Source organism: Harpia harpyja, chromosome 5 (genome assembly GCF_026419915.1).
Source record: "Harpia harpyja isolate bHarHar1 chromosome 5, bHarHar1 primary haplotype, whole genome shotgun sequence".
In the NCBI taxonomy this organism is placed as follows: Eukaryota; Metazoa; Chordata; class Aves; order Accipitriformes; family Accipitridae; genus Harpia; species Harpia harpyja.
The window spans coordinates 79,384,763-79,407,480 of NC_068944.1; the positions used below are offsets into that span (position 1 = coordinate 79,384,763).

At 64.6% G+C, this 22,718-nt stretch overlaps 2 protein-coding genes across 29 annotated transcripts in view; both read left to right on the forward strand.

Annotated features, from left to right (window-relative positions):
• Positions 1 to 11,952, forward strand: part of PLEC (plectin) — a 62,181-nt gene extending 50,229 nt beyond the window's left edge. For 26 of the 28 annotated variants that reach the window (XM_052787938.1, XM_052787939.1, XM_052787940.1 and 23 more), the window contains 2 exons: positions 972 to 4,352; positions 5,182 to 11,951. In XM_052787938.1, coding sequence (XP_052643898.1) covers positions 972 to 4,352; positions 5,182 to 11,517 — 9,717 coding nt within the window. In that variant the 3' untranslated portion in view covers positions 11,518 to 11,951. Of the gene's footprint in view, positions 1 to 971; positions 4,353 to 5,181 lie in introns of all 28 variants that reach the window. The other 2 variants (XM_052787935.1, XM_052787962.1) reach the window with 2 other exon arrangements.
• Positions 11,953 to 11,954: 2 nt separating this feature from the next.
• LOC128142162 (microtubule-actin cross-linking factor 1, isoforms 6/7-like) overlaps positions 11,955 to 22,718 on the forward strand; it is a 36,631-nt gene continuing 25,867 nt past the window's right edge. The window contains exons 1-3 of the mRNA XM_052787963.1: positions 11,955 to 12,175; positions 12,826 to 12,966; positions 22,366 to 22,445. Coding sequence (XP_052643923.1) covers positions 11,960 to 12,175; positions 12,826 to 12,966; positions 22,366 to 22,445 — 437 coding nt within the window. The 5' untranslated portion in view covers positions 11,955 to 11,959. The remainder of the gene's footprint in view (positions 12,176 to 12,825; positions 12,967 to 22,365; positions 22,446 to 22,718) is intronic.

Consider the following 22,718-nt stretch of genomic DNA (forward strand, 5'->3'; position numbering starts at 1 on the left):
CTGCCCTCTGGAGAGCCACTCACCCCTGCACTCCTCACCCTCCTCTGCCTCTGCCTCTGCCTCTGCTCCCGGGCCCTCACTGCACCTCTTGGGGCGGCTCGAGGGGACCCAGCCCCACGGCACGGGGGTCCGGCTCACCCGCATGCGCGCTGCCTCTGCCCAGGCCCCGCACGGAGCGTGCGCCTGCCTTGCTCACGGTGCATGCGGCACGAGTGCTCTGCGGCGCAGCCACGCAGGAGCCGTGTCGGCCCTTTGGCAGACGACTGGCTGGCTGGGTTGCCTGGAGCGGGCCAGCGGGGAGGGATTCGGACCAGCTGGGGCAGCACGGGCTGGAGCTTGGATTGCTCTCCACATCGTTGAGGCTTTCCTGGGAGGGAAAGCTCCGCTGGCAGCTCCCTTGCCTCCCACTCCCCTCTGTCCTGCTCACCCTGGTGCTCTGGCTGGGTCTCTCGTTTCCCCATGGTGATGGCTCTCTGCACCGGCCCCTCTCACACGGGGAGCCCCAGTGAGCACGGGAGGAGGCTCCCTGCTGCGGGGCGCCGAGGCAGGGCTCTGGCTGGAGGGCAGTGGGCACGGTGGTGGTGTGCAAGCTGCTCGCATCCGTCTCCATCGCCTCGGGCTTTGCTCGCGCTCCATCCCTTCTCTGTGGTACGTGGGCCATCCTTGCTTCTTGCACTGCTGTCTCGGTCCTATCGCCCGTCTGCCCACGCTGTGCTAAGTGGGACACGGTAGTCGTGTGTCCCCTGTCTGCCATACGTCTTCTGGAAGCTGGCATCACCGCCTCCAGCTCGCGGGGAGGCCCAGGGACCTGAAGCCATTCCATGCGCATCCTCCACCCCTCCACCCCGGACTGTCCCGTCTCTCGGTGGTGCGTGGTTGTGGCTGGCATTGACACCGCGGCTCGGTCGCATCCCTTGTGATTTCTCTCTCTCTCCCCCCTCTGTTTTCTCTGCACCCTCTTTCCCCTCCAGAAAGCCGCCGAGAAGCTGAAGGAGGAGGAGAGGAAGCGGCTGGCGGAGGTGGAGGCCCAGCTGGAGAAGCAGCGGCAGCTGGCCGAGGCCCACGCCAAAGCCAAGGCGCAGGCGGAGGCAGAGGCGCGGGAGCTGCAGCTCCGCATGCAGGAGGAGGTCACCCGGCGGGAGGTGGTGGCCGTGGACGCCGAGCAGCAGAAGCAGAACATCCAGCAGGAGCTGATGCAGCTGCGGCAGAACTCCGACCACCAGATCAAGTCCAAGGTCAAGCTAATCGAGGAGGCCGAATACAACCGCAAGAAGGTGGAGGAGGAGATCCGCCTCATCCGCCTCCAGCTGGAGAGCACCGAGAAGCAGCGAGTGGGCGCCGAGACGGAGCTGCAGGAGCTGCGGGCGCGTGCCGAGGATGCCGAGCGGCAGAAGAGGCAGGCGCAGGAGGAGGCCGAGCGCCTGCGCCGGCAGGTGAAGGAAGAGAGCCAGAAGAAGCGGGAGGCGGAGGAGGAGCTGAAGCGCAAGGTGCAGGCCGAGCGGGATGCGGCGCGGGAGAAGCAGAAGGCGGTGGCGGACCTGGAGAAGCTGCGGCTGCAGGCGGAGGAGGCCGAGCGGCGGATGCGGCAGGCGGAGGCCGAGAAGGAGCGGCAGATCCAGGTGGCCCAGGAGGTGGCCCAGCGGAGCGCCGAGGCCGAGCTGCAGAGCAAGCGGCTGTCCTTTGCGGAGAAGACGGCGCAGCTGGAGCTGTCGCTGCAGCAGGAGCACATCACGGTGGCCCACCTGCAGGAGGAGGCCGAGCGGCTGAAGAAGCAGCAGCTGGAGGCCGAGCGGTCGCGGGAGGAGGCCGAGAAGGAGCTGGAGCGCTGGCGGCAGAAGGCCAACGAGGCGCTGCGGCTGCGGCTGCAGGCGGAGGAGGTGGCCCACAAGAAGGCGCTGGCGCAGGAGGAGGCAGAGAAGCAGAAGGAGGACGCGGAGCGGGAGGCCCGCAAGCGCGCCAAGGCGGAGGAGTCGGCCCTGCGGCAGAAGGAGCTGGCGGAGGAGGAGCTGGAGAAGCAGCGGGAGCTGGCGGAGGGCACGGCCCAGCAGAAGCTGGCGGCAGAGCAGGAGCTGATCCGGCTGAAGGCAGAGATGGAGAACGGGGAGCAGCAGCGCCTGCTCCTGGAGGAGGAGCTCTTCCGGCTGAAGAAGGAGGTGAGCGAGGCCATCCAGAAGAGGAAGGAGGTGGAGGACGAGCTGGCCAAGCTGCGGGCCGAGATGGAGATCCTGCTGGAGAGCAAGGCCAAGACGGAGGAGGAGTCGCGCTCCACCAGCGAGAAGTCCAAGCAGCGGCTGGAGGCCGAGGCCAGCAAGCTGCGGGAGCTGGCCGAGGAGGCCGCCCGGCTGCGGGCCCTCTCCGAGGAGGCCAAGAGGCAGCGGCAGCTGGCAGAGGACGAGGCCGGCCGGCAGCGGGCCGAGGCCGAGCGCATCCTGAAGGAGAAGCTGGCGGCCATCAACGAGGCCTCGCGGCTGAAGGCGGAGGCGGAGATCGCCCTGAAGGAGAAGGAGGCCGAGAACGAGCGGCTGCGGCGGCTGGCGGAGGACGAGGCCTACCAGCGCAAGCTGCTGGAGGAGCAGGCGGCCCAGCACAAGCAGGACATCGAGGAGAAGATCGCCCTGCTGAAGCGCTCCTCGGAGAGCGAGCTGGAGCGGCAGAAGGGCCTGGTGGAGGACACGCTGCGGCAGCGGCGCCAGGTGGAGGAAGAGATCCGCGCCCTGAAGGCCAGCTTCGAGAAGGCCTCGGCGGGCAAGACCGACCTGGAGCGGGAGCTGAGCCGCATCCGCGGGGAGGCGGAGGAGGTGCAGCGCAGCCGGGAGCAGGCTGAGCGGGAGGCCGAGAGGCAGCGGGCGCTGGCGCTGGAGGAGGAGGGCCGCCGGCGGGAGGCTGAGGAGAAGGTGCAGGCCATCCTGGCGGCCGAGGAGGAGGCCGGGCGACAGCGGCGGCTGGCCCTGGAGGAGGTGGAGCGGCTGAAGGCCATGGTGGAGGAGGCCAGGCGGCAGAAGGAGCTGGCGGAGAAGGAGTCGGAGCGGCAGATCCAGCTGGCGCGGGAGGCGGCGCAGAAGCGGATCGAGGCGGAGGAGAAGGCCCACCTGGCCGCCGTGCAGCAGAAGGAGCAGGAGCTGCTGCAGACGCGGCAGCAGGAGCAGAGCCTCCTGGACCGGCTGCGGGAGGAGGCCGAGCGGGCCAGGCGGGCGGCGGAGGAGGCCGAGTTCGCCCGCAGCAAGGCTGAGCAGGATGCCAGCCTCTCCCGGCAGCGGGTGGAGGAGGCCGAGCGGCTGAAGCAGCGGGCGGAGGAGGAGGCTCAGGCCAAGGCGCAGGCGCAGGCGGACGCGGAGAAGCTGCGGAAGGAGGCCGAGCTGGAGGCGGCGAAGCGGGCGCAGGCGGAGCAGGCGGCCCTGCGGCAGAAGCAGCTGGCGGACGCTGAGATGGAGAAGCACAAGAAGTTTGCCGAGCAGACGCTGCGGCAGAAGGCGCAGGTGGAGCAGGAGCTGACCAAGGTGAAGCTGCAGCTGGATGAGACGGACCACCAGAAGGGCATTCTGGATGAGGAGCTGCAGCGGCTGAAGGAGGAGGTGACCGACGCCGTCCGGCAGAAGGCCCAAGTGGAGGAGGAGCTCTTCAAGGTCCGGGTGCAGATGGAGGAGCTGGCGAAGCTCAAGAGCCGGATCGAGGAGGAGAACAAGGCGCTGATCCTCAAGGACAAGGACAACACGCAGAAGTTCCTGGCGGAGGAGGCCGAGAAGATGAAGCAGGTGGCGGAGGAGGTCGCCCGCCTCAGCGTGGAGGCCCAGGAGGCTGCGCGCATGCGGAAGCTGGCTGAGGACGACCTGGCGCAGCAGCGGGCGCTGGCGGAGAAGATGCTCAAGGAGAAGATGCAGGCGGTGCAGGAGGCCACACGGCTGAAGGCCGAGGCGGAGATGCTGCAGAAGCAGAAAGACCTGGCGCAGGAGCACGCCAAGCGGCTGCAGGAGGACAAGGAGCAGATGCAGCAGCGCCTGGCCGAGGAGACCGAGGGTTTCCAGAAAACCCTGGAGGCTGAGCGCCGGCGGCAGCTGGAGATCACAGCTGAGGCTGAGCGCCTCAAGCTGCACGTGGCGGAGATGAGCATGGCCCAGGCCAAGGCTGAGGAAGAAGCCAAGCGGTTCAAGAAGCAGGCGGAGGAGATCAGCGAAAGGCTGCACGAGACCGAGCTGGCCACGCAGGAGAAGATGACGCTGGTGCACACTCTGGAGATCCAGCGGCACCAGAGTGACCAGGACGCGGAGAAGCTGCGGAGGGCCATCGCCGACCTGGAGCAGGAGAAGGAGAAGCTGAAGCAGGAGGCAGCGTTGCTGCAGCAGAAGGCAGAGGAGGTACTGGGCTGTGGGTCCCCCTTAGCGGTGGTGGTACGCAGGGAGGCCTTCCCTCTCCCCAGCCGCCCCGCACCGTGTCCTGGGACAGGGACAGCAGGCGCGCGGGCGGCTGGCCAGGCTCTGGGAGCTGCGCTGGCCGGTCCCCGAGGACCGTTGCTGCAGCGCAGGCGTGCAGCCTCCAGCCCTGGAGCTGCGCCCTGCACCTGATGGGCATGGAGCTGGCTGCTGGCACCGTCCAGGAGGCGGAGGCGTCACTGAGCCTCCTGCCCCAGCGCCCGTCCCCCCTGCCAGGGATCACGGCGAGTGGCTGCTTGTGGGGCAGGACCCCCACATGCAGGTCAAGGGCGTGCACAGAGCCAGGATCAGGTGCAGTGAAGCAAACCCCACAGGGAGGTGTTAGAGCAGGACCTCCCACCCCTTGCCCTCTCCTGCTGCCAGCAGCTCCTGCTACGGAGGGGTGATTCCCACCGCCTGTGCCAGCTTTTTGGCCACGTGGCACATCCTGCCCTATTCCTCTCCGTAGGCAAGAGGTGTCCCCAGATCCCAGCCTTGGTACCAGGCAGGGAGTCCCTGACTCCCACAGAAGAGCTTGTGTGTTTTCCCTGCTCGTTCCACCCACGTGTTGTTTGCTGTGGCTCCCTAACCCCAGCTCTGCTCCCTTAACTCTTAACCTACATAGCAGAGTGGTTGGGTGACTCTGCACCCCTACCAGCCCAGTGCCACCCCTCCTCCCTGTCCTCCTGCCCCAGCCCACCCCCGCTGCCCCACCAGTGCTGCCCTCCTAGGCAGATGGTGCCATCTGACCATGCTGTCCTCTCTCCCACCCCAGATGCAGGTGGCCCAGCAGGTGCAGCTCCGCCAGGAGACGCAGCTCCTCCAGCAGACCTTCCTGACGGAGAAGGACGCCCTGCTGCAGAAGGAGAAGTTCATCGAGGAGGAGAAAACAAAGCTGGAGAAGCTCTTTAAAGATGAGGTGAACAAAGCCCAGAACCTGAAGGCGGAGCAGGAGCGGCAGCAGAAGGAGATGGAGCAGGAGAAGCAGCAGTTGAAAGCCATGCTGGACGAAGCCAAGAAGCATCAGAAAGAAGCAGAGGAAAATGTCCGGCACAAGCAGGAGGAGCTGCAGCAGCTGGAGAGACAGCGGCAGCAGCAAGAGAAACTCCTGGAAGAGGAGAACAAGAAGCTCAGGGAGAGACTTGAGCAGATGCAGGAAGAGTACAAGGCCGCCCTGGCCCAGACACGAGAGATCATGATCCAGACAGACGACCTGCCTGAGGAGGCCATGGTTACAACAATGCAGCTGCTGGATGTCAAAGCTGTGCCCAATGGCAGAGACGCGGTGGATGGCTTAGCACAGAACGGGGAGCCAGAGTTCGCATTTGACGGCATCCGTCAGAAGGTATCTGCAGAGAAGCTGGCTGATGCCGGCATTTTGAGCAAGGAGAGCTTAGACAAGTTGGCGAAGGGTGTTGTGAGTGTTGGCGAGCTCTCGCAGAGGGAAGACATCAAGAAGTACCTGCAGGGCAAGAGCAGCATCGCCGGTTTGTTAATCAAACCCACCAATCAAAAGATGAGCATCTATGAAGCCATGAAGAAGAAGCTGCTCAGCCCAGGCACCGCGCTGGTGCTCCTGGAAGCGCAGGCTGCCTCCGGCTTCATAATTGACCCTGTGCAAAACGCGAGGCTCTCGGTGAACGAGGCAGTGAGAGAGGGAGTGATTGGACCAGAACTGCACAATAAAATGCTGTCTGCTGAACGGGCAGTAACCGGCTACAAGGATCCTTACACGGGTGACAAGATCTCCCTCTTCCAGGCCATGACGAAGGAGCTCATCGTCAGGGAGCACGGCATCCGCCTGCTGGAGGCCCAGATCGCCACCGGTGGCATCATCGACCCCGTCAACAGCCACCGCCTGCCTGTAGAAGCTGCCTACAAGCGGGGCTACTTTGACGAGGAGATGAACCAGGTCCTTTCCGACCCCACCGACGACACCAAGGGCTTCTTCGACCCCAACACACAGGAGAACCTCACCTACCTGCAGCTCATGGAGCGGTGCGTGACTGACCCAGACACGGGGCTGTGCCTCCTGCCACTCACTGACCAGGCAGCCAAAGCAAGAGAACTGGTCTACACCGACAAAGAAGCTAAGGATGTCTTTAAGAAGGCCACGGTGACAGCACCATTTGGCAAGTTCCAAGGGAAGACGGTGACCATCTGGGAAATCATCAACTCTGAATACTTCACTGAGGACCAAAGGCGGGACCTGATCCAGCAGTACAGGACTGGCAAGATCACGGTGGAGAAGATCATTAAGATCATCATCACGGTTGTGGAGGAAAGCGAGAAAAAGAGCCAGATGTGCTTCGAGGGCCTCCGAGCCCCTGTGCCTGCCGCTGAGCTGCTGGAAAGCAAAATCATCAACAAGGACCTCTACAATCAGCTGCACCAGGGCAAGAAGTCTGTGAAGGACGTGGCAGAGATGGACTCTGTGCGGCGGTACCTGAAGGGCACGGATGCCATTGCCGGCGTCCTAGTGGAGTCGACTGGCCAGAAGCTCACCTTCTATGACGCCCTGAAGAGAAACCTGCTGAAGCCAGAGATTGCCCTTTCCCTGCTGGAAGCACAGGCTGCCACCGGCTACATCATCGACCCCGTGAAGAACAAGCTGTTCTCCGTCGATGAGGCAGTGAAGGCTGAGGTGGTGGGGCCAGAGTTTCACGAGAAGCTGCTGTCCGCAGAGAAGGCAGTGACTGGCTACAAGGATCCCTATACGGGCCAGACGGTTTCCCTCTTCCAAGCACTCAAGAAGGGCCTCATCCCCAGTGATACCGGGGTCCGTCTGCTGGACGTCCAGCTCGCCACTGGAGGCATCATCGATCCTGTGAACAGCCACCGGCTCCCGGTCGAGGTTGCTTACAAGCGGGGGTACTTGGACCCGGAGATAAATGAGGCTCTGTCCGAGCTCCGAGATGACGCCAAGGCTTTCTATTGTCCCAACACCCAAGAACACCTCACCTACGCCCAGTTGCAGAAGAACTGCCACCGTGACAAGCAGACTGGCTTCTGCCTGCTGCCCCTGTCAGACAAAGCCATCCAGTCGCAGCAGGAGGAGGTCTACACAGACAGCCAGGCAAAGGAGTGCTTTGACAAGGCAACCGTCGAGGTGCCAGTGGGCAGCATGAAGGGCCAGACAATGACCATCTGGGAGCTGATCCACTCCGAGTACTTCACAGAGGAGCACAGGCGGGAGCTCCTCCGGCAGTACAAGACTGGCAAGGTGACCATCGAGAAGATCATCAAGATTGTGATCACCATCATCGAGGAGGCAGAGACCAAAAAGCAGGAGAAGCTGACGTTCAGTGGTCTCCGGGCACCTGTACCTGCCAGTGAGCTGGTGGAGTCCCGCATCATCAGCAAAGCCCAATATGAGCAGCTGAAGGAAGGCAAGAAATCGGTGAAGGACCTCTCTGAAACAGATGCGGTGAGGAGATTCCTGCATGGCAGCGACTGCATTGCCGGCGTCTACGTGGAGGCAACCAAAGAGAAGCTGAACATCTATGAGGCCATGAAGAGGAACCTGCTGAGGCCCAGCACCGCTGTGGTCCTCCTGGAGGCCCAGGCAGCAACCGGGTTCTTGATCGACCCTGTGAAGAACCGGAAACTGTATGTCAATGAGGCTGTGAAGGCTGGTGTCATCGGGCCTGAACTGCACGAGAAGCTGCTGTCTGCTGAGAAGGCTGTCACTGGGTACAAGGACCCCTACTCAGGCAACACCATCTCGCTCTTCCAGGCCATGAAAAAAGGACTCATTGTCAAAGAGCACGCTATCCGCCTGCTCGAGGCCCAGATCGCCACCGGCGGCATCATCGACCCCATCAACAGCCACCGCCTCCCCGTGGAGGTGGCCTACAAGCGGGGCTACTTTGATGAGGAAATGAACCGAACCCTCTCTGACCCCACCGACGACACCAAGGGCTTCTTCGACCCCAACACCCACGAGAACCTCACCTACAGGCAGCTGAAGGAGAAGTGCATTGAGGATCCTGAGACGGGCCTGTATCTGCTGCCTCTGCGGGAGCCTGAGAAGCCTACAGTGGTGGAGAAGACCCAGGTGTACACAGAGGCAGAGACACGGAAGGTGTTTGAGGAGACGCGGGTGGACATCCCTGTGGGCAGCAGGGCAGGCTCCTCCATGTCGCTGTGGGAGATCATGCACTCGGACCTGCTGCCTGAGGAGCAGCGGAAGCAGCTCATGGAGGAGTTCCAGTCGGGCCGTGTGTCCAAGGAGCGCATGATCATCATCATCATTGAGATCATCGAGAAGACTGAGATCATCCGGCAGCAGAATCTCACATCCTATGACTACGTACGGCGCCGCATCACGGCTGAGGACCTCTACGAGGCCAAGATCATCTCTCTAGACATCTACAACCTGCTGAAGCAGGGCTCCAAAACCTTCCGGGAGCTCCTGGACGTGGAGACTGTCTGGAAGTACCTCTACGGGTCGGGCTGCGTGGCTGGCATCTACATCCCCTCTTCCAAGCAGAAGCTCAGTATCTACCAGGCGCTGAAGAAGGGGCTGATCAACTCCGAAGTGGCCCGTTCCCTCCTGGAGGCCCAGGCTGCCACCGGTTTCATGATCGACCCCACAAAGAATGAGATGCTGACTGTCGACGAAGCGGTCAGGAAAGGCGTGGTGGGGCCTGAAATCCATGACCGGCTCCTGTCCGCAGAGAGGGCTGTGACTGGTTATAGAGACCCATACAGCGAACAGAAGATTTCCATCTTCCAGGCCATGAAGAAAGACCTCATTCCCAGCGAAGAGGCCCTCAAGCTCCTGGATGCCCAGATAGCCACCGGTGGCATCATCGACCCACACCTGGGCTTCCATCTGCCCCTGGAGGTGGCCTACCAGCGGGGCTTCATCAACAAGGACACGTACGACATGCTGTCGGAGCCCAGCGAGGTGCGAAGCTACGTGGACCCGTCCACGGAGGAGAAGCTCAGCTACACGCAGCTCCTGAAGCGGTGCCGGAAGGACGAGAACAGCGGGCTCCTCCTGCTCCCACTTTGCGACACGAGGAAGCTCACCTTCCGGGGGCTACGGAAGCAGATCACCGTGGAGGAGCTGGTCCGTTCACAGGTGATGGACGAAGCCACTGCCCAGCGCCTCCAGGAGGGCCTCACCTCCATCGAGGAGGTCTCTAAGAACCTGAAGAAGTTCCTGGAGGGCACCAGCTGCATCGCTGGCGTCTTTGTGGACTCCACGAAGGAGCGGCTGTCAGTGTACCAGGCCATGAAGAAGGGTATCATCAGGCCAGGTACCGCATTTGAGCTCCTGGAGGCGCAAGCAGCCACAGGGTACGTGATTGACCCCATCAAGGGCCTCAAGCTGACAGTGGAGGAAGCTGTGCGGATGGGCATCGTGGGCCCCGAGTTCAAGGACAAGCTGCTCTCTGCTGAGAGGGCCGTCACCGGCTACCGGGATCCCTACTCCGGAAAGCTCATCTCCCTCTTCCAGGCCATGAAGAAGGGTCTGATCCTGAAGGACCATGGGATCCGCTTGCTCGAGGCTCAGATTGCAACAGGAGGCATAATCGATCCTGAGGAGAGCCACCGCCTCCCTGTGGAGATTGCCTACAAGAGGGGCCTTTTTGACGAGGAGATGAATGAGATCCTGCTGGATCCCAGCGATGACACCAAGGGCTTCTTTGACCCCAACACAGAGGAGAACCTCACCTACCTGCAGCTCATGGAGCGGTGCATCACTGACCCAGAGACTGGCCTCTGCCTCCTGCCCCTGAAGGAGAAGAAGCGGGAGAGGAAGACCTCCTCCAAGTCCTCCGTCCGCAAGCGCAGGGTGGTGATCGTCGACCCGGAGACGGGCAAGGAGATGTCCGTGTACGAAGCCTATCGCAAGGGCCTCATCGACCACCAGACCTACCTGGAGCTGTCGGAGCAGGAGTGTGAGTGGGAGGAGATCACCACCTCCTCCTCTGACGGCGTGGTGAAGTCAATGATCATCGACAGGCGCTCCGGGCGCCAGTACGATATCGACGATGCCATCAGCAAGGGCCTGATCGACCAGTCAGCCCTGGACCAGTACCGCTCGGGCACCCTCTCCATCACCGAGTTTGCAGACATGCTCTCTGGCAACATGAGCGGCTTCCGGTCACGGTCGTCCTCTGTGGGTTCATCCTCCTCCTACACCGTCAGCCCAGCCCCCACGCGAACGCAGGTATCTATGTGGAGCGACCCAACCGAGGAGACCGGGCCAGTGGCAGGCATCCTGGACACAGACACTCTGGAGAAGGTGTCCATCACGGAGGCAATGCGCCGCAACCTCGTGGACAACATCACGGGGCAGAGGCTGCTGGAAGCCCAGGCTTGCACCGGGGGCATCATTGACCCCAACACTGGGGACAAGTGCTCCGTCGCCGACGCAGTGAACAAGGGCCTAGTCGACAAAATCATGGTGGACCGCATCAACCTGGCACAGAAGGCCTTCTACGGCTTCGAGGACCCGCGGACCAAGACGAAGATGTCAGCGGCCCAGGCCCTGAAGAAGGGCTGGCTGTACTACGAGGCCGGGCAGCGCTTCCTGGAGGTGCAGTACCTGACGGGGGGCCTGATCGAGCCCGACGTCGAGGGCCGTGTCTCCTTGGACGAGGCGCTGCAGAAGGGCACCATCGACACGCGCACAGCCCAGAAGCTGCGGGACGTGAACACCTACTCCAAGTATCTCACCTGCCCCAAAACCAAGCTCAAGATCTCCTACAAGGACGCGATGGACCGAAGCATGATCGAGGACGGGACCGGCCTGCGGCTGCTGGAGGCCTCCTCCCAGTCCAGCAAGGGCTACTACAGCCCCTACAACGTCAGCAGCGCCGGGTCCACCTCCGGCTCGCGGTCGGGATCCCGGACGGGGTCCCGGTCGAGCTCCAGGCGAGGTAGCTTCGACGCCACTGGCTCCGGCTTCTCCATGACCTTCTCCTCCTCCTCCTACTCTTCCTCGAGCTTTGGACGCAGATACACCGCGGGTCCCCAGAGCACTGTGGAGGCGGCCGCCCTGGCCCTCGCCTTGTCCCTCCCGAGAAGGAGCTGCGGGCGGGAGGCGAGCGGGGAGCACTCTGGGCTGTGTGGGCCCCCGCTCCGCGTGGCCTGAAACCTGCCGGCCCCTGCCCGAGGAACCCGCCGCCTCGCCTGCTCTGCATGTGGCAACGCTGCTGGCTAATCACTAGTATTTTTTTTAATTTTTAAACTCCATTCTTCTTCCAAAGCAGTGCCTAAAGTTTAACCAAAAAGACTAGACTAATATATTAATATATACGATTGTTCTGACAGTATTTGTATATTAAGAGATGAGAGAGAAAACACACTACCCTCCCAGATCTGCTGCCCCGGGAGCCTGCTGCCGTTCCTGCCCTCTGCAGAGCCGATCCCACCCAGCCGCTCGGAGACGGCGAGGCAGAGCCGGAAAACAGGAAAACAGTTCCGTCTTTTTGGTCTAACCACTTAGCGACTCTTTTGTAATTAACCCTGCCGGCTTCATCCCCCGCATCCCGAAGGAGGAGACGACCCTGTCGCCGCGGCGTGCCGCAGCCGGCATGCCGGCAGAAGGAGGAGGACATCGCAGGCTCCCCGCCGCTCGGCGCCAGACAGCCACTTCACACCGGCCCTGGAGCTGTTGCCTGGACCCCTTCCACCCGCTCTCGGCGTGGCGAGGAGGGGGCTCTGTGCCCCAGCTCCTGAGCTGCCCCAGCTCCCTGGCTTGGCCTCCCGGCACATCCCCACCACCACGCCGCGGAGCCGATGCCCCGACCGTAAGTGCGCGCTGGCGCTGCCCGCTGCTTCCGCGCCGTGCGGAGGGACCTGCCTCCGCTCCACCGCTTCGCCCGCCGAGGGGCTTCGCTGCGTGTCCACTGCCGCCTCCGCCAGCCCGCCTGCCCGCTCGCCGGGACGCACCTGCCGCGCTTGGCTCTCCATGCCCGCGTGGCTCGTGTCGCCGCTAGCCGGCAGCCGCGCCTGCTGCTGCCTGTCTCTCTGTCTGTCTGTCTCTCCGTGTATCTGGGAAGTGCTCTGCACAAGGTTGATTTCTTAACACTGATGTGGCTTAATGAATTGACAGGCGTCCGCCAAAGCCCGCGCCCGAGCTCGGCAGAGCCTGCGCTGCCAAAGCCAGCCCGGCTCCGCGCGCGGTTCCTGCGCCCAGACCCGAGCCGCTGCCCGGCTGCGCGCACCCCCCCCTCGCCATGGGGGTTCTCCAGACCCTCTTGAGGGGCGCGGAGGCCACAGGACCCTCCGAGCACAGGGTGGGTCGTGGGACGCTGCAGCAGCCCGGCGTGCTCTCTTGTTAGAAAAAAGGCGGATCTCTGTAAAACTGGACTCCTCTTTTCTTCCTTGTGGTAATTCCTTTCTTCCTGGTTTTCCTCTCCTTCCCTTCACCCGCAATAACGCGCTCTCTCTCTGGCAGACGTCTTTTTCCAGTCCCACCAAAGAAGTCCCCTTGCCGCTGGGCGAGTTCCTTAGCTGGGTCTCCGACATCAGCAAGTCGTGGATGGGCTCGAGGGGAGCTTGGGACGCGGCAGCTCTTCGGCCGTGCTCACCGGCACAGGTAACGCCAACCTTTCCAGTCTCTCTCTTTGGAGCCGGGGTTTCCCGCCATCCTGCGGCTCGCTGGGCTGGTGCTGGGGCTTTAGCTGGGTGCTGCGTTCTCCAGGCAGTGACACCGAGATGTCCAGGGGGTATCGGTTTCCTCCAAGTACAGTTTGGGGTACAGTTGCCCACGGTGAAGGCTTTCCAGCTGTGGTTGTGCCGGACCGGTGCTGCGCCCCGCTGCTCCAGCTGCGGGAGGGCCGGCCCCGGTCGGGAGGTGTTGCTTGCCGAGGCAGCGCGGGGGCAAGCAGGCTGGCACGGGGCGGGCGCGCGGCACTGCCGGCTGGGCTCGATGGCTTCATCTCATGGACCAGTCTCCCTGTCTCATCCCATCTTTTCTGTTCACTTTGTTTTAGTGTTGCTGGATGTCCATCCCAACTCCCCTCACCGCTGCCACGGAGCCCGTACCCCCGCCCTGGGGCAAGTGGGACCGCACTTGAGGACACTGGGACATGCTCCCTCTCCCTTTGCACTTGCCAGAGTCCCTGGGCAGAGACCGGGGGCCGCGCTGCCCGGGTGTGGGGGCTGCCCCACAGCACCGGAGCCCCCCGGCCGGCAGCGGGGTGCCCCGGCCCACCCGCTGCCCCTGGCCCCTGGCAGCACGCAGCCCCCGTCCCCCCGCCACACTCCACCAGGGCCCCAGGCAGGGGCTGAAGCAATAAGTGACGCAGCGGTGGGGCCGTGCCGGCTCAGGCCGTCGGGGCCATAGCCGCCGGCGTTCGGCCTGGCTGACCCCGGCCCCCCGAGAGGCACCCACGCGGTCGCCTGTCCCTCCCCTCGCCCTGTGCCAGCGTGCCCGAGGTGCACCCCCTCCTCCCCAGGGACGGCCTCCCGGCACGGTGCTACGGCTCACCCGCGGATCTCCACAGTACCTCTCCTCCTTCCCGCCTGCTCTCATTTGCCACGTGTAAATCGAGTCATGTTATTCCTCAGCATTCGTTACTATTATTCTCATTATCCAGTTTTGCTTTTGCATGACATGCTAACGTGGGCGACTCTGTACCATAGCCCAGCCTGAGCCGGGGCTCCCGCTCCTTCGGGGCCCTGCGCTCCCCTGATTTCCCAATCATTTCTCATCAGGGCAGCCGGGGCTGATCGATAATCCAAAAGCATCTCTTTTTGGGGGCAAAAACACTAAAACCTGACTTGTATATACCGTGAAGTGTTTGTAAAACATGCAGTATGGACCCATGGCTCTCCCTAGCGAGGTCAGTAAAAGAGATCCTATGAAACCAGCCGGCAGCTCCGCGTGGTCTGTTCGCCCTCGCTGCTCCCCATGGGCGGCCGTGCCCTGGCCTCACCGCTGCGGGTGTGGGCTGGGGGCTCCCGGTTGCCTTCGTGCCGTGGGCTGCGCCATCCCAGGTGCGTGCTGCCGCGGGTCGTGATGGAGCGTGCCAGGGCACCGGAGGTCTGACCAGCTCCTGGCGTGAGGCGCTGCACCAGCGTGCCAGGCTTGTGCACAGCCGTGCCCAGGCATCCCCACAGCGCGGAGCATGGTCGCGGAGTGATCCCCGGAGCTGCCCGGCTGCCCCGGCCTGGCGGTGCTCCAGGGAGGTGAGGTGGGTGCAGCAGGGCTGGGGTCTCTCCTGCCCCAGGAGGCTGCAGCCCTGTGCCAGCGGGTCCCTGGTTTTGGGGACAGGGAGCAGCAGCGAGCGGGCACTTCTGGTGGCGTGGAGGCTTCTGAGGCTGCGTCCTTCGCACGGGGTCGGATACGTCCCTCCGGCAGTGCGGCTCCGGGCAGGGCAGTGCCCGCTGTCCCCCACGGAGCTCGTACGCTGCGCCGATGTGTGCCGCTACCGCTGCCGGGCCAGGGCTGTGCCTGCCGGCGCCTTGGCTTCTGCCCGGAGCGGGCAGGCTGTGCCATGGGTGCTCCCGTAGCCTGGCAGTGCAGGAGCCGTCATGGCTGGGATGGCAGCGGTCAGGGAGCCCTGGTCAGCTGTGAGGACGAGGGGCTGGGGGGATAAGGGCAAGCTGGCCAGGCAGGCAGGACAGCGGGGGTTCGTTAGGGGCAGCCTGGGCAAACGGGGGAGACGTCGGCGCGGACGCCCGCTCAGGAGATTCGCTGGCGCTGGCTTGGACAGCTCAAGGAGTCTTTCCAGTCCTGTGAGCCATGTGCTGCTGCTCTCTCCAGGTTGGGTCTCCCTGAGCCGGGAAGCTCGTCCTGCGGTGATGCCTCCCACTAGGCACTGCACCAGGACCACCGGAGCTGCGCGGGACCTCGCGGGGGCCGTGCAACATCTGGGGGCTGGTGGGGTCTGCGTGGGAGCAGCGGGACTGTGCCGGGAGCAGCTGAGCGTGTCGGCCCCTGTAGCAGCACAGAGAGCCCGGGGTTGGCCCAGACAGATGGCAGCAGCTTGGGAGCACGTTAATTGCATTGTGCGTCTGCAATTAGCAGCAGCGTCCCTTCCCGCCGGCCTGCAGCAGGCTGCACCGGGATGCGGCCGTTGGACACAGCAGGGGCGGGGGGGACCGTGGAGGGGAGCATCCCCTGCGCTGGAGGTGGTCACAAGCTGCTGTGCCCATCGCGGGGGGCTCAGGATGGGTTCCAGGGAGGGCAGCAAGGACTGCTCCCTGGGGATGGCTCGGGCAGCCTGGGGCCATGCTCCACCTCGCTGCCCCCTCAGATATTCCCTGCTCCCCCCCACACCTTCCTGATCCCCCCTCAAGGCGAGACACCTCTCACAAACCCCGTGAGACCACCGAGACCCCTCTGCATCCAGTGCTGACCTCCATGGCCCAGTCCCACTCCATGGGCTAGAAGCCCCTCACCTCCCCGCGACATCTGTGGGGTCCAGCTCCCCTTCCCTGGGTGAGAAACCCCCCAGCTCCTGAGCGAATCCCCTGGGACCAGCCTTTGGGACCAGTACCCATTTGCCAGAGGGGACCCCCCCTTCCCCACATGCCCCTCAGCCCTGTGCCCGTGTTGACCCTGGCACTGGGACCCTCCCCGGCGTGCCGGCGTGCCGCGGTGAGTCGGGCCGGCACTGGGCAGGACCTGCTCCACCTGCCGGGGTGATGGGCGAGCCGGGGCGGTGGGATCCCACTGCAGCAGCTGGAAAAGGGGCACAGGGGGTGAGGTGGCAAGGGACACCCTGTGCATCCAGGCGAGGTGGCGAGGGACACCCTGGGCATCCAGGCTGTCTGCTGCCGGGCGCCCACCGGGCATGCGGGGCCGCCTGCAGCCCGGTGCCATGGGGCGAGCCATGGGGCGAGCGGTGCAGAGCGTGGGGAAGGCCTGTCCTCCCGCCTGGCACGGCATCCCTTGTCCATGGACCTTCTCCAGCCATCTCGTGCCACTTCATGTCACCCTCCTGCTCCCCCAGGACCCCCCCCATCCCTCCCAAAGGCCCTTCCCACAGGCAGCGTCTGCCTCTCATGTGCTCGCCCCGCAGCCGCCTGGCTTCCCGTGGGCGCTGGTGGTGCCGGTGCGGAGCCGACAGGCAGCACGTGGCAGGGCTCGGCATCAGCCGGGATTGGCACAGGCAGCGCGATGGCAAGTGGCACCGCTGGGACAGCGGGGACCAGCCCCGGGGCTGGCAGTGGCTCAGCCTCTCGCTGGTCCCCAAAGCAGTCGCAGCCGAATCACGCGGCACGGCGCTACCGAGGGGGTCTGTAGGACAGGATTTGGCCAAGCCTTACAAGCTGGCAATGGCCCAGCAACTCCAGCCCTGCCGTGCCGGGGTGGTGGGCGAGCAGCCGGTCCAGGGCAGAGCCGCGGCAGGGGCTGGCAGCGCTGCCCCGTCCCGTCGCTCCCTCCTGATCGATGCGGCGGAGAGGGCCGGTGTCTGCCACCCTGCCATCCTTGGCACAGCCGGCTGAGCCCGAGTGCCGTGCGAGGAGCAACAGGGCCGGCAGCTCGGCCGTGAGCAGCGTCAGCTGCCGCGGAGCTGCACCGCGCGCCGGGAGCGGCTGAGGGAGCGTGTAATTGGGCCAGGCTAATTATGATGGATAACTCTATTATATTCCCGTTTTTAATGCACTGCAGCTTAGCTCGCCCCGCTGACGCGCGGGCCAGAGTTCATCCCTTTCAGGCTCTCCGAGCTAAACTGTCACACAGCGTTAAAACCGCGGGGTGGTGGCATGCGAAGCGCTGAATGCCGCGCCGGTCGTGGCTGTCAGTCAGCCCTGGAAGGGCTCCCTCGCCGCCCGAGCAGCCGCCCGGCGCGCACGGGCGTTTGCAAACAGCCCGTCACCGGCTCACACACCGCGCTGGCGGGACCGTCGAGATGCTTGCTGGGCGAGCGTGCCACGCGGTGCTCCCCGGTGTGCCACGGCCGAGCCGGGCTGTGCCCGGGCACCCTGCACCTCCCAGCCCCACGGTGGGACAGTTTCTCACGTGGGTGCTCGCCCGTCGCTGCGTGAACAGCAGCGCCGTCGGCTGTACCACCCCGTCCTGCCGCAGTAGCTGCCTCTGGCCGTGGTCCGGCACGTGGGACCCATGGCTGCCGTCCCAAGCGGGGCCGCGGCAGCCGGCTCGGCCCTGCTGGCACACACCGGCTGCCAGCTCCGTGCACCCGCCGCCCCGGGCACTGCTGGCTCCAGCCCGCAGCGTGCCGCTCTGGGAACTCTCTGTACAGCCTCCCCAGCAGCCACAAAGCCGGATCGGCCTCTCCCACGCCCCCCCACCTCGCCGGGGCACTGAACCTTTCTTTAGGGAGATAAGCTGCCCAGCTCTGCTTCCTCCACACGTGCTGGGACCCCGAGACCCCCTCTCTGTGCCGTGCTGCTGCCCTGGGACATGCAGCCCAGTGGCTGCGGGCAGGCCCCCGCCTCGCCCCAGCGAAATCCCGATGCGTGCCGGCCAAGGGCAGCACTGCCTCACGGTAACACACCCGCATCTCTGTGCCGTCGAGCGGCACGGCACGGTCTGCGCTGGGGGCTGGCGTCGGCTGGGCTGGTGAATCCACCCCTGTCCTTGCTGCGGGTCCCCAGGGGTGCGAGCGGGGCGATGGTGCTGCTTGCCTGGGAGCCTGACCCAGGGCTGCAGCCAGCGCGTCGCCCGTCCCGCCGAGCACCAGGCAGCTTTGCAAGCTGGGGCACTGCTGGGCGCAGGGCCAGCGTGTCCGCGGTGGGGATGGCGGTAGCGCCGAGCAGCCTCGGGATGCTCCGAGCCGTGCAGCCGCTGGTGGGGTATGCACGGGCAGCGTGGTGCGGGGAGTTGTGCCTCCCTCCTGAGGCACCGCGTCGCTGCTGTCAGGCAGCTCCAAATCCGTTTGTTCCGGCTGTCATGTCCCAGGGCATAGCCGGCGCAGCCCGCTGTGCCTGGTGGCTGTCCCGGGCCAGCAGCCGAGCTGGGGCTGGGGGCTGCTCCGGATCCACTCGCAACGTGCCGGGGCAGGCTGCAGCTGCAGGGACCCTCGCGGCTGTTCCCACTGCAGGCACCTGCAGCACCCAGCGTGTGGGCATCCCTGCACTGGTTTGGGGTTTGCTCGTTGTCTTGTGTCTCTTGGCGTGTCCCCAGGACTCGGGGGGCCGGTACTGCCTGTGCAGGCATGCCACCGCACCGTGTCCGGGACAGGCTGGCAGCAATAGCCTGTGCTCCATCTCTGCCAGCCCGGACTGGGTTTTGGGCACTGTTGCTGGAAGAGCATTTCCCACCGCAGACGCTGTGGTCAGGCCTCCCCATGCCGTCAACCGCCGCCCACCCGTGGCGGCATCCTCCAGCTCCCCAGTGGCACAGGTTCGCCATGCTCAGGCTCTGGCAGCAGGGCTGGCACCATGCGCCGTGGGCATTGCAGTCCTGGCCCGGGATGAGGGCTCACCCGTGGGGCACATGGGGCCAGGGACCAGCAGTGCGGGGCAGGAGGGCTGCAGGACCGTGGGTGATGCTCCGTGGGTGATTGCACTGGTCTGCACTGGAGCTGCCATGACCCCACGTGCCTCGGTGCCCCCGGCCGCACCGTCCCGCTGCCTCCCCAGACGCTCACCTGGCCCCAGGGGAGGAGGGAGCTGAGACACAGCCCGTGGCTTGGCCAGCCGGCGAGGGGCACCGGCGCCAGCTCCAGGGGCAAGTGGCCACGGCTGTGGGTTGCGTGGGGCTGCGGGATCCCACCACGGCAGAGGGCATCACGCACACAGGGTCTGCAGTGAGCGCACGTGCCCGGGAGCATCTCTGATGGGCCAGAGCCGATAGACTGCCACTCTCCCTTTCCAACACGGTGGAATATGGTCCTTTTTCTGTATTTACTCAGGTTTTGGGGTGTGAACAAACACCCATCTCTTCTTGACGCTCTTCTCGGTGAGCATCCCCCAGTGTTGGGTACACTTAATCCCTGGGGAGCTCATCCCTTCCTGCAGCCCCTTTTGCAGGCGCTTTTGTTCAGCTCTGAACTCTGTAGCCGAGGCCAAGCTTTGCCTTTTGCCCCGTGCCCCTGCTTGCCCCATGCCCCCATTTGCCCCGTGCCCCCATTTGCCCCATACCCCCCCACTGTTGTGCTGCGCTCACGCCTGCTCCCCTGCTCGCCCAGCAGTGGCTCTCGCTCCCACCCCGGGAACCTGGCCTGTGCCTACGGGAGGCAAAGCCTTGCCAGAATGTGGCCGCGCACCCTCTTGCAATTTGCTGCTTTTTCTGGCAAGGTTTCTGACCAGAGCCCTGCCTGCTGCTCCTTCCTCAGCAGCTGCATCGGTCGCCGCTTCCTCCCAGTGACCCCCAGTCCCGTCCAGCCCCAAGCGCTGGGCATGCTGCTGTTCCTGCTCAGCCACGTTACCAGCGCCTTGTCCGGGGCCGCTGCCGTGGCTGGCCAGGGCAGCGTCGCTGCGTCACTTCTGCATCAAATCAGTTTTATCTCCCATTTACCGAGCCCGTGGTCCTCAGCCATTTCTCCTCCCAGGCAGAGCCTGCGCACAACATCTTGGACATGTGGTCGACCTGTCCTTGCTCAGGTCTTGTGCTCATCACCATCCTCATGGCACCACCGTAACCCATGTTCATGCTTTACCTCCTGCTCCTGCAGCCTCTCTGGCAGCACCTGCACTCTCGTTCCCGCACCTCCGCAGCCGCCCTCGCTGCACCCTGGCTAAAACAAACCAGGGGTGTGCTTGCTCCTGAGCACCGGGCTCCCTTGCTCCTCTGATGGAAGCCTCAGAGCTGGCTGTGTCTCCCCTTCCTCCCTTCCCCGGGCACGTTTCTGCAGCCCTTTGTGCTGGATGCGGCCCCTTGCTGCCGGCTGGAGCCCGGCCCAGACCCTGCTGCTCGCTGCAGCACGTCCATCACCTGCTCTGGCCTCCTCCAGCCTCTCCAGGGCTCCGGCCGCTGGCACCACACGCTTTCCCATTTCCCTCTGTGGGATTCCCAGTGGCATCTGCAGCAGCACAGACTGCTCCCCCTCGTTATGCTCAGCCAGGTGACCTGGCAAAGCGTTACCAGGGTTAATGACAGGTTCGTTGCAGGGCTCCCAGGACTGTGTGGGAGTGCGCGCATCTCCCTCAGCCTTTGGGTACAGGCACGGTGCGATCCCTCCTGCAAACCCAGCTTCTCTGCCAGGTCATGGAGCAGCCACTGGCATCTTCATCCTTGCCGTCTCCATGCCCGTGCAGAGAGGCATTGCACCTAGGCTTGTTTTTACGTGGCATCTCCTTCCACTTGTCACAGCAAAGCAGCTGAGCTCACAGCACCGGAGCCTGGAACGGCCGCAGGCTCTGCACAAGGTGCACGGCTCCGAGCCGGCTCGTGGCAGAGCCAGGGCCCTGGGAACCCTCCAACGGCTCAGGCAGCCGATGGCAGCGGGAAGCACAGCCGGAGGTGACCTTGGGGACATCTTCTGCAGACAGCGGTTCCTGGGCTGGCAGAGCTCGGGCAGCTGCCTCTCCCCGCAGCGCGGTGATCTGCAGCAAGAGAAGGGCTTGTACGGCTGATAAAGTGTTATCTTTACCACCATGGCTGCGCCGTCCTGGCCCTTCTGGTGCTGACACAGAAGCAAAGGAGGTTTCTGCTGGGAGGCACTGGTCCCTGTGGAAGCTGGCGGGGGGAGGCAAGGGCTGTGTCTCCCCAAGCTGGGCTGTACCCTGAGGTGCATTTTGGGGAAGGGAGAGTGGGGGGGGAGGGTGCAGCTCAGAGGGTGCCATGGGGGGGCTGCTCCTCCTGCACATGGTGGCTTTGGTCCCGCCAGCTCCACGTGGCACCCATGCCGTGGCCGGACCTCCCCGAGGTGCCCCAGCTCAGTTCTGCCGGCGTCGCAGCCCTGAGTGGGCTGAGCCCGGCTGACGGTGCCTGAGGGTGGCAGCTCCCACCATACCTGCAGGCTCTCGGCAAACCGTGGTGAATGGCCTCGGCACGCCACGCTCCTCACAGCACTCCGTTAACGTCGCTCCTTGTTTGCCCCGGCATGTGCAGGAGCGGGACGGCGCGTTGCACGCAGACACGCGTTCCCAGAAACGTGCCACGGGGCCACGTGTACTGTCTGTGCGCGGCCACGGGTTGCGCGGGCTGCTTCGAGGTGCTGGCTGCCGTGGTTTGAGGGGCACTGCCCATCCCTGCGCCTTTTCTTCTTGTCTGAGATGCCATTGCTCCGTGCCTCTGCAGTGGGCTGGCTCCGCCGTCCAGGGTGCCCTGAGGGTGTGCAGGGTGCCCAAGGCTGATTCGGGTTCAACTCCTTATGCTGGAAAAGCCCCAAAACCAGGATGATCCTCTCCTGCCGCCCCCCATGTCCTGCCTGCCCAAGCCCTGCTGCCTCCAGCAGATACTGCCTGCCCGCAGCAATGGCACTGGCCATGCCGGGGCAGAGGGGACTGATCCTGTGCGTGGGGCTGGGGAAATGGGGTGGTTGTGGGGACGGTGGAAGTACGAGGTGGGTGAGCAGCAGAGCCCCTGGCCGAGCTGGGAAGCGCTGTGGGTCAGTTTGCCGTGGCTTGGTTTAGGCTCAGCCAGGCGCCAGACCGTGGGCTGTGCAGTGCGCGACCTGGCGTGGGGTGGATGTAGGGACATCGGGGACCAGCGACCAGAATGAGCTGAAGGGGCTGGCAGGTGTAGATCTGGGAACAATCCTGGGTAAAAAAGAGTCAGGAAATTCAGGAGCACTGCGGGAACCGCCACGTTGAGCGGTGCTCATCCCAGCAGAGGAGACCGAGACGAGCAGAGCCAAAACCTGCAGGTACCGGTGACGGCTGGTGGGCGAGGGCCACAAGGCTGGAGAGGAGGATGGAGGTTGGGGGTCCCAGCCGGGGGTGGTCTACCCTGGCTGGTGAGGATGGACCGGCGTCTGCCCTTCTGCAGGGAGGGCAGTCCCTGGGGGGGGGACACAACGACACCCCGAGCCATCTGCACTGGTGTGCCGGGGGGAGGCTGGTGGAGCCTCGTCCTCCTGCCCCTTTGCCAGGTCCCAACACCCCGTCCCCACCCGTCCCTCTGCTCTCCTTGCAGAAGCGCTGTGCTGCAGATGATGCCGGTCTCTCTGGGAAGAGCGTGGAGGGGTCATCGCTGGATGGGGAGGAGATGGAGAGGTACGGGCCCCGCTGGGCACAGCGGGACGAGCCGAGGTGCCTTGTCGGGGCGGGTCATTGCTGGGGACTGCATGGGTGTGCATGGGCATCCGCACCACGATGAGGGGAGCTGGGGTGAATCCTGCACCGCCCTGGGGGTCTGGGTCAGCCGCTGGGACAGGGGGAGTGCGGGTCAGCTGCTTGGGCAAGAAATGTCCCCCCCCCGGGACGAGCTGGGATGGGACCAAGCACAGCTGCAAGCACTGGGTGCAGGCGTGGGGAGCCTGCGGCCGT